Genomic DNA, 10,578 nt, shown 5'->3' on the forward strand with positions numbered 1-10,578 from the left:
GAAAGTTTGATCAATGTTGACGTAATAACCGACCAACTTTTGACGTAATAACCGACCAACTTTGGTCGGTTATTTTGCAGAAAATAATAATTACCGACCAAAGTTGGTCGGTAAATGCTTCCCCTACATTAACCGACCAACGTTGGTCGGTAATTTTAAATATAAATTCTTAAATATTATAAAATATTTTAAATAATAAAATAATTATTAAAATTTAAAAAATTGGATCCAGATTACCGACCAACGTTGGTCGGTAATCCAAAATTTTCTTGTCTGACCAGCTGGGTCAATTCGTTGACCAATTTACCGACCAACATTGGTCGTTATTTAGTTTTAAAAAAATATAATTTTTTTTTTCCCAGTTTTCGTCCAACCTGGACGGTTTTTGGTCGCTTTTTTTGACCGACCAACGTTGGTCGGAAATAGTTGGTCAGGTTTTTAGCAGATTTTTAGTAGTGTAACTATGTTGTCAGTGTTAAGTTAACCAGTGTCTTTTGAAGCACTTTCTATTTAAAATTAGTGATGTTTTTTTTATTGCAATTGGCGCGCTTGACAAATAAAATAGAAAGTCACTTTCTCACTTGTTTAGTAAAGTCAAATTTTTAACCTTATCTCGGAGGTGACGTCCAGTCTACCCTTAACCCCCGTCGTATAACCTACCCTAAAGCATATATTATGTGGCCAAGCGACCTGTATCAACATGCGTCAGCTTAATAAAATAAGCAACAAGCAAAAGACCCATAGGCGTCATGTTTACAAAACAAGTGAGATGCATCATTCAGTTACACTCCAAACAGCTCATATATATTTACCCACCCACAGTGAATCAATTGAGCTCCTAAAGATTTCATTATATATACAACATGATGGAAAAGGGTCATAGCCCGACATGTGATAGTAAGGGAAGAAATACAAGAGAAGCTTCCACAGTATCTGTTATAAACCTCTAGTCCTAAATCACAACAACTCAATGCTTAACCTATCTCGCCAAGTCAATCACATGTTGGCCGATAGCGAATGCTTATAGAATTTACAGTAGTTAACAAAACTGAAGCTCCTAATCAAGGTGTACCGGGAATGATATTCGAGTACTAAACCGATAGAATTAAAATCTTGAATCCGCCTCTGGCTACATGTCACAATCTTCAACCTATCTATTATAAACCAAAGAAAGTGAGGTAATTAATTCTTCTTTGGTACAACACACTTGACTTGGACAGCCAAAGTCTTGAAAATATTAGGGCATGGGTCCTTGTTTGGCTCGTCAAAAACCTCTCTCTCAACTGGGATAGAACATGTGTGTTTTCCCAAACAATACTTTTCTGCTACTTTAATACTATTAGGTGATGTGCAATTTCCCATGTAGAAATTTCCACATGCACCATCTGGATCACCATAACTAGCAAACTCAACTTTCTCGATCACATTATCGTCTGGGCAAGTTAAGTGAGCTCCTGCTTTGAGATCTTCTACGACGGCGCGAAATTTACTTCTAGATCTCTCCCAATACTTAACATTTGGAGGATGATATTCGGTGATCATACTGCAGATTGTGTCTCTGTTCACTGTTACTATTTGAATTATTTCTGGGTGACCTCCAGTTTCTTCAAAAACAACTAGGAGATTATTGTTTGGCTTCAAAAATGCTCTTGGAATATGATACCTGATCAATTCATAATTTTCATATTTGTTATCATATTTGACCAATTGATATATGTGGTCGCTTTTTTTTTTTTTTTGGGGGGGGGGGGAATTTCATGGAATACTTACTCAGATTGAGTGGGCTGTCCAAGAGGAGAGAGGAAAGATGCCCAGTAACGACCAAGGCTTTTACCATTGACCCACATCATACCTTTTTGCATTTTGTCCATTCTCAAGGCCACTGGATCAGTGCCTTCTGGGGCATCAAAATATGTCTGTAACACACAAAGAAAAAGAAATATATTAGTAATTGAAATATAGGATCAACGAATTTTAAAACCTTAGATCAAATTACTATGTATGAATGATATGAACGGACTAAACAATAATACTTGAACATCAAACAAAAGGCGCAATGATTTAGGCATTGAAAGAATCAGTAAAATAGATATGTATTTACATGAAGATACAAACTACCTACACCGGAATAAAAAAACACTACGAAGCTTCACTATTACCTAAGTTTTTTGGGGTGATAGCAAAAAGGTAATAGATAAGTGGTCTTTTCCAACATTCTACAAAACCGTACATGAGATTTTCACTCTATATGGGTCTTCAATTCTTTCTAATACATTGCCACATTGGGTAATGTATTCTTGATGGTGAGAAATGTATAAAAATACATAATGGAACTTAAGAAGGAAAAAAAAATCTATTTAAGCTTACCTTCAACCAAGTAACAGGTCCTGGTGGCGGACCAGCTAAGGAATTCCATTTCACTTTCTTTGCACCTTCTTCTGTGAATAATTGTTCTTTTTCTCCATATACACCAACCTGAAATAAAAGAATTTTTACTAGTCGATTTAACATTTGATTAAACGTTGTCAAGGATTATTAAATAATTACTAAATATGTGTGAATATGTATACCTCATGTCCCCAAACATTCAAAGTGATATCAAGAGTTCCAGCCATTAAACCCTGAAGTGTCACACCACGGGGTCCTGCAAACCTCTTTTCCATATAGGCTCCGCTATTCTGTAATTATATTCATCAACATTAATTCTCTTCTGTCTTTTTATTCTCTTTTTTAGGTCTCAGGTTCGAGTCTTGAAAATTAAAAAATGCTAGTAGGGAGCTACCGTACATCATGTGAGGGAAAAAAGAAATTATTAAGAAAGAAATAGTACCGGATATCCAATTGTCTCAGCTAAAAGGGTGATGTGATTGATTCCAGGTTTCAAGACGACTGGTTGCCGGAAGACGAAGCTCTTCTCGATATTGTTCCCGTGCCCAAACCCTAAAGGTATGTAATTCCGAAACAAATATTAAGCATTTTTTGGCACATGACTATTGTAAAAATAAGTTTTCTCGTCAATGGCTAACCAATTTACAAAGAAGGTGTGTTTGATGCAACATAAGACATTTTTCACAAAACAATTTCGCAAAATGACTTATTTTTTGAAAATATATTTTCCTGGAAAATATTTTTTAATGTTTGGTTCAAATATTAGCATACCGAATAATGTTTGATTGAAACAAATATTTTAGTGTTTGTTAAAGCATGAAGGAAAATGACTTCTATCCAAACGTGGCAAATCATTTTCTCCCTTTTAATAGAAAATGTTGTCCCGGAAAAATATTTGTTGAGAACCAAACATCAAAAGATGAGAAAAATATTTTCTCCAATAATATTTTCTGATATATCACACACACCCAAAGAGAATGTCACAAGGGTATTTGTATAAGAAAACCTACCAACATATTGTCCATTGACAAAGGCAACCAATGCATGGCCCATACTTGCAATTTGCAATACAGGGAGAATATCAGGTCTCATGGGCAAGTCACGTCGATCAAGGTTGATGCTGTGTTATACAAGAATAAAAGTATTTAGAGTAAAGTCGAATAATCAAATAAAAACAATATCAAATAGATTAATTTAATTACCTTGTGCTGTACCAAGCATAGTCAGATTTATCTTTGGTCAAACTGTAAAGTTCCAAGGGATCCCTGTTCTTAAGTGCCAAATCATGTATTGTTGGTACTTTTTCTTGATATATTTCCCATTTTAGATTCTTTGCTTTCTCCGACGGAACAAAGTTTCTTGAATTATGTTGCGAAACAACCTGTATATATAATTTTGATTGTGATAAGAAAATTCTAAAATCTTCAATCATATCAATTTTCTGATTATCTTGATTCTTCACATAAAGTAGGATTCTTACCGTTTGAGTGTTGTAAACCACAGTCTTACAATCAGCAAGAATGCTAATTGATTTCTCAGGCAAGTAATATTCTGCTCCCCTAAATGTAATGTTGGATGGTAACTTTGTGTGGTTGTTGGTCAAAAAGGCAGCACACATATGATCAGGTCCAGGCTTCTCATAGACAGTGATCTACATTTTATGTATCAAACATGTAAACTTCCATACTCAAGTACATAATATTACTATTAGTACTATTAAATTTAGGTTTTATATACTGATAGTATAAATTTTGTTACACCATCAGCTCAATTTGCAAATGTAAGTTATCACTCTATTGTTCATGTTACCACATATATTTGCTATAAGAGTTATATATTGTTGCTTGGTGTATAAAAACTTATACATTATCAGTACATAAAACTTACTATAAATTACTGCTAAATGTTCGTTAAATTAAAGCTGGTTATGAGTTAAGAAGTCCTTAATCACCTCAAGATTCTCGTTAATCTTTTGTACGGTGGGAGTACCCCAAAGAAGAGCTCTTCTCGACAATCTTAATGCCCTGTGCAAGTCTCTCAAGTGACTCCATTTGGGATCCCTCATTAAACCTAATAAGAGCCATATACTCAATCTTTGATTAAATCAAATAATGGTTGAATGGTACTATTAATTGATTGTACTTTTCAAAATAAAGCTTAAGATGAGCCTAATTACCAAATTCATCAAGAGGGGCTTCATCATAATAACGAGTAGTCACGAAAGAAGAGCTTGTTCTTCCAAAGTTGGTTCCACCATAGTACTGGAAAAAAAAAAAGGAAAATTAATTTAAATCATATTCAAAATTATACTTCGATAGACTATAGGCTAAAAGTTGATGAGTAAATAATAATAAAATACCATGTAATAGTTTGTAAGAGTTCCATTCTTTGCAAAGAAACGAGCCACAGAAAAAGCAAGATCTTCTGCTGATCTTTGTGCTGGAGGATCTCCATAAGTTCTATACCTGTACTTCATTTTTGTCAACTTTAGCAGTTTAAATACAGATATAAAACTACCAAATATTAGACAGATAAATATTTATGTTGTTAGAGCAATATAACCTGCTATAGAAGGCTATTCACCTTTATTTTTTGGGTTATTAATCCCACTAATTCGAGATAATCATCACTAATTACCTATAATATGAGTTGAGTGTAAACTTTTTCTAAGCTATCAAAATAGTATCTAGAAGTAAACCCTTATTATGTTCACCGTCAGTGTAAAAAATATTTATATAATCAAGTGAAGTACAAGGTAATTACATATAAATACCTATAATAAGAATCAATTGATAATCTGGTAGGAATGATAACTGACTAATTATCAGGGTTAATTTCACTGATGGTCATCCAACTTATCATTTATTTCACAAAAGTCACTTAACTATTTTTCATCACTTAAAAGTCATTCAACTTTACCTTTGTAGCTTAAAAGTCATTCTAGTTCAAAACCTACAAAATATCCAATAAAAAATATGACATGGCATTAAATTTAATTAAAAAATCTAACAATAATGCCACATAAGCTTAAATAGACCATATCTAAGTTAGACCTATTTCTTGTTCAGCCCGATTTGCCCATAACCCAAATGAGTTTTAATATTTTGACAATTAGAAGGAAAAGAAGAGAATAATTATTTTGTACTAAAAATATCTTACTTAATTTGTTACATAATAACTTTAATACCACCACCTATAATTTCATTAAAAATCTTAACAGAACTAGTACAGAACCAGTTTTTACATCCTTCATATCATTTTATAATTTTTCATGAAGTTAAAATACTACCATTTCAATCTCACATAACAATTAAATGTACCACTAACAGACAAGAACAACAAGCTAATAAGAACCTATTTTCACAAATTACTATTCCATTAAAATCAAAAAATTATTTATTAAGCAATACTAACAGATAAAAATATTGCTCAGTAAGAAACACCCTTAATGAAATTGCATAGTAAAAATTGTCAATACACACCACAATCGTAGACATACTATAGCGATAATTTGGACAAAAGAAAGAGACAACATATTGTGTCATTGGCCGTAAATGTACTACCAAAACCTAAAGATAAATTCAAAAGACCTAATTTTTCTTAAATTTCTTAGACTTCTTTTTCTACAAATTAACCACAAAATCAAAGTGCCAGTCCAGTTAATTATTCAAATATTAATAATCCATTTTGGTTATAGGTCAAATCGGGCTGAAAAACAAATTGGTCTAACTTAGATATGTTCTATTTAAGTTTATGTGGCATTATTGTTAGATTTTTTAATTAAATTTAATGTCATGTCATATTTTTTATTGGATATTTTGTAGATTTTGAATTAGAATGACTTTTAAGTTACAAATGTAAAGTTGAATGACTTTTAAGTGATGAAAAATAGTTAAGTGACTTTTGTGAAATAAATGATAAGTTGGATGACTATAAGTGAAATTAGTTAAACTACATTGATAGCACACACAAAAAAAAAAAATTAACTGACCAACTATCACAAGTTAAACTACATTGATAGTGAAAATTCTTTTATGCCGTTTACTTATATATCTTTAATTCCATTAGACATTAAGAAAAGATTATACTTACTGCGCAGTCCAATTTTCAGTCCACAAAGAAGGTTTGTTGGGACCATTAGGGCCTGTGAAAGTATCCCCACAATGCCTTCCATTGCATGTGTTTATCTGCAGAAATCATAGGAAAAAAGAAAGGAAGAAAAAGAAGAGTTTTTAAACAATTTTTTATTTTTATTTTTACTTTCTAACTTTTTCCTACTATCAATTTGGTTGCCTTGTAATGAAATGGTAATAATCATTTTCCAGAACAAAATGAATATTACCACAGATGGAGGGGCATCCTTTTGCTTGCACATGATCCAGGGGACTCCATTGTATAATCCCACAGCCATATTTGCTGCCCACTCAATATATTTCTTTCCGTTTTCTTTATAAGCTAGCTGGACATTATTGTACTCATTTTCTATCTGTCACGATTAGTACGCTATCATTAAAGATATAATTAATTAAATAAATGTTCGATCTCTAGCCGTTTAAGATAAGTTGGTCACACAAATTCAATAGTCAATCATGATCACATATCAAGAAGCAACGTTGCAAATTTCGATTTAACCGATAACCCGAACGGTAAATAAATTAGGAAGAGACCTGTGCCAGGATGATGGGACCTCCTTGAGGCGCAAACAATTTCTCCTTTTTCATCAGCTCAATGACCATTTCTGCGTATTTTTTCATGTGGTACTGCAAAGTGGAGAAAATAAAAAAAGAGGGAACAAAATGACTTAATTAGTCATTAAGAAGTAAGTTTATTATTAATCAAGAGCAATTTTTATATGTTTTTGCATGCATGCACGATATTGTGATCGATTACATACCACGAATGGCTCGTTATAAGAACGGAATGTGATATTTTTAACTTCTCTTAGCCAGTATGGGAACCCTCTGTTTCATTATCAATATTCATTAGGCCATAATCAAAATAAGGACAAAAAAGTAGAGAAAATTAACAAAACATCAAAAAGTTAACTAATATCGTGTATACCCTGAAGTCCATTCTGCTTCAATGTAAGGACCAATTCTCAGAGTTACATACAGGCCCTGTTTACCGATCTCTTTGATAAACTTGACAATGTCATAATTTCCTTCAAAATCGAACTGCAAATAAAACACAACAAAGATTCTCGATATGCTCTTTACAAAAATAAAAACTTAAATCATTTAGACAAGAGTAGACCGTGGTAAAGCCAAGAATTCTTAAAAGATAATTTAAAAAAGAAAAAGAAATTGCAAGAGTGATACATTTGGAATTCAAAGCTGTGTGACAACTATACACTAGAATCTTCTTTTATGAAAAGGAGATTCAACAATTTTTATATATGCAGCAAATTTATTTTTGCCCTATTTACACAATAATTTTTGAATGGAAGGATTTTCATTTGGACACCCTTGAATTAAAGTAGGTTTTGTAAGTTCAACCAAAACTTTTTGGCTTGATTATGCATTAGTACATATACAAAAAGATTTTATGTTTGTATGTTTATATTTCATTCATTCTGAACTCTCTAAGATTTATAAATTTTAAATTCGTCTCTAACAGGATCGAGGTAGTGTTTACCTGGCCTTGAATGTGCTCGTGAATGTTCCAAAACACATAGGTCTGAATGAGATTAATACCTCCTTCTTTAGCTTTCCTGATAATGTCTGGCCACATCTGGGGAAAAAAATTAATCAATAAATTGCTGGTATTAAACATGTCAAAATTAAAAGACTGGCAATTGAGAATTTTAAGTTACCTCAGGAGGGCTACGAGGATAGTGAATCGAACCAGAAAAGAACAATTCTCTGTTTCCATTGACGATTAAGGAACGACTATCGTAAGTGACGCCACGTGGCTTTTCGGCGGCTCCGGTCGCCGATGAAATCAACGAGAAAATCAGGAGGGCTAACGTTAATAATATCTGATTTTGTTTAGCCATTTTGTTTTTTGTTTTTTTAAGTACTAATATTTTATTTTTAGTTTTGGATAGTGAGTGTAAATGAAAGAGATAAGAGGCTATTTTGATGCCGGCGGATAACCATTCTTGAATTATCCTATGCAATGTAAAGAGATTAATTTACTGTTTTAGCTAACAATTACCCTATATCGGTAATTATGGGGCTTGTAGGATTTCTCGTATTTTTCACGATCTATATGTTTTTGTGTTTTGTTAAATGCTTGTGGTTTTCCTTAAATTCTACATGCATCTCTCTCCTCCCACCCGCACCCCACCCCTTTTTTCTCTTTCTTTTTGTTAAATTAAAGAGTTTAACTTACTTTAAGATTTAACTTACACACGATGCAGACTACAAAATAATTGACTTAACTTATACACGGTGCACACTTCACTTAAAATTGCACTAATTTGGAGTACTTTTCAACGTCTTATAAGTTCAATTAAACTCATAACTAAATTGTTGAATCCACTCTTGTTTTTCCATGATAAATTTGCAACCCCATGGCATATGGTGCACGGGTACTATGCACATGAGGGAATGGATGAGCATAGCGCGTTATATAATTTGAAGAATCTTTTCAAAAATCTCTTGTGTGTTATTGTCAGATGTCTCACGGGTATATGCATCGTGCTCTTATATATGCACCGGTACAAAAAACAATATTGATACATGTCACACCCCTTTTATGCCCCTCAAAACGATAATGTGTGTTATGGATGGTGGGTTAAAGAATTTCTCCAATTAAAGTGACAAATTTAAATAGGGATTATTTTATTTATAGAGTCGTCACTTGAAATTAATTTGTTGGGTGTTCCAAGTTACCTTTTGTTTGAATCCCTAGTCAAAGAAAGATTTGACTCTTTTATTATTGGTCTGCAAAACAAAGTCAGGGTAAGAAATTCTGTTGACCGGGGAGAAGGTGTAAGGCATTCCCCGAGTCCCGTGGTTCTAGCACGGCCACTTTATTGACTACAACTTAGCTTGAATTAATTTTGGATAAATTGTGATTTATTGATTTCCGTATTTTATCTATCCGCTTTTAATTATTAAAATATGAAATTATCTTTGAAACGAATTACTTGTGTGAATCCATTTTGTTTATTGTGCCAAAATCATGTCTCGCGTACGTGTACACAATTAATAATATTTTATTATATTAAGATTGTTTTGCCCAAAGTTGCGCTAACGCATACTTCAATTTTAATTTTTGAAAATCATAACTATGTCACGCGAACGTGTACATAATCACAATAATTTATTTATTAATACGCACCTAAAGAATACTAGCGATTGTTAAGATTTATTTTTTAATTACATCAACTTTATTGTAAGACTAAAGTTATAGAAGAATATTGTAAGAAAGATGGAGTAATTTAGTTATATGAGCTAGCTATATGTAGACCCAATTAAACTTAAAGAAAGATCATTTCTCGTTATCCAAGAAGAAAGAAAGCAAATTCTCCTACCCACTTTATTGAAACAGTTTCATCTACAATTACTGTCAAGTCCAATTATCATTGTTTTAAGTCTAAACATGACCCATTAATATGGCACCAAAACCTTTAATTTTGAATAAATCTTATTCAACTAATCTATTTAGCACTTAACTTTATACCTACAGAAGAAATCTAAAGCTATAAAAAGAGGAACAATTGTAACGAAGAAACCAGCGTGGCAAATCCTCACGTGAACTCTCATTTCCACATAAAGATACCAAGAACAATATTCAGTAATTTGAGCAAGAATCTCGTAACAATATCATCCGCAAACATTAACTTAAACATCATTCACATGATAATGAAGATAGAATTATAACATAATCACAGTAATATTTGATCCGTCTAAAATAAACATTAAGAACATTAAAATAATGTATTTATGCCAGAACAAAAATAGTAGAACAAGAGATATGACCTTTATTGCTAAAATTTCCAGCAGGTACAGTGAAGAAGAAGCTCACAAACAGTAATCCTCAAACGACGCTAGGAACTAGAAACTCGAATCGGAATCGGCAACCCCGGACGGACTTAGATCAACTAAGTTCGGACTGTAGTTTCGGGCTGATTTTCACACTGATTTTGAAGGTTTGAGTGGTGGTGACAAGACTGTTTAGCGGTGAGGTTAGAGGTTGGTCTAAAGTTGAAAACGGGGTTGTTTTAGTGAAGTTTTTCGCCCC

At 32.7% G+C, this 10,578-nt stretch overlaps 1 protein-coding gene across 1 annotated transcript; it reads right to left on the reverse strand.

The window, feature by feature from the left end:
* Positions 1-830: 830 nt before the first annotated feature.
* Positions 831-8,526, reverse strand: LOC104102784 (beta-galactosidase 13-like). The gene is made up of 18 exons (XM_009610608.4): positions 8,201-8,526; positions 8,023-8,118; positions 7,450-7,562; positions 7,283-7,349; positions 7,056-7,148; positions 6,731-6,874; positions 6,481-6,575; positions 4,748-4,853; positions 4,565-4,649; positions 4,340-4,458; positions 3,869-4,039; positions 3,591-3,769; positions 3,399-3,508; positions 2,831-2,940; positions 2,571-2,678; positions 2,368-2,475; positions 1,771-1,916; positions 831-1,663 (listed from the first exon to the last, which is right to left on the reverse strand). The coding sequence occupies exons 1-18, from the start codon at positions 8,381-8,383 to the stop codon at positions 1,183-1,185; spliced, it is 2,514 nt and encodes an 837-aa protein (XP_009608903.1). The 5' UTR covers positions 8,384-8,526; the 3' UTR covers positions 831-1,182.
* Between the last annotated feature and the right edge of the window lie 2,052 nt (positions 8,527-10,578).

This window comes from Nicotiana tomentosiformis, chromosome 1 (genome assembly GCF_000390325.3).
Source record: "Nicotiana tomentosiformis chromosome 1, ASM39032v3, whole genome shotgun sequence".
NCBI classification, from domain to species: domain Eukaryota; kingdom Viridiplantae; phylum Streptophyta; class Magnoliopsida; order Solanales; family Solanaceae; genus Nicotiana; species Nicotiana tomentosiformis.

Excerpts from the sequence above, each read along its gene's own strand:
- LOC104102784 (XM_009610608.4), bottom strand. The coding sequence starts at position 8,383 with ATGGCTAAACAAAATCAGATATTATTAACGTTAGCCCTCCTGATTTTC. Across the intron at positions 8,119-8,200 it reads ATCCTCGTAGCCCTCCTGAG|ATGTGGCCAGACATTATCAG; the intron begins GTAACTTAAAAT and ends TTTTTTCCCCAG. Across the intron at positions 1,917-2,367 it reads GACCTGTTACTTGGTTGAAG|ACATATTTTGATGCCCCAGA; the intron begins GTAAGCTTAAAT and ends TGTGTGTTACAG.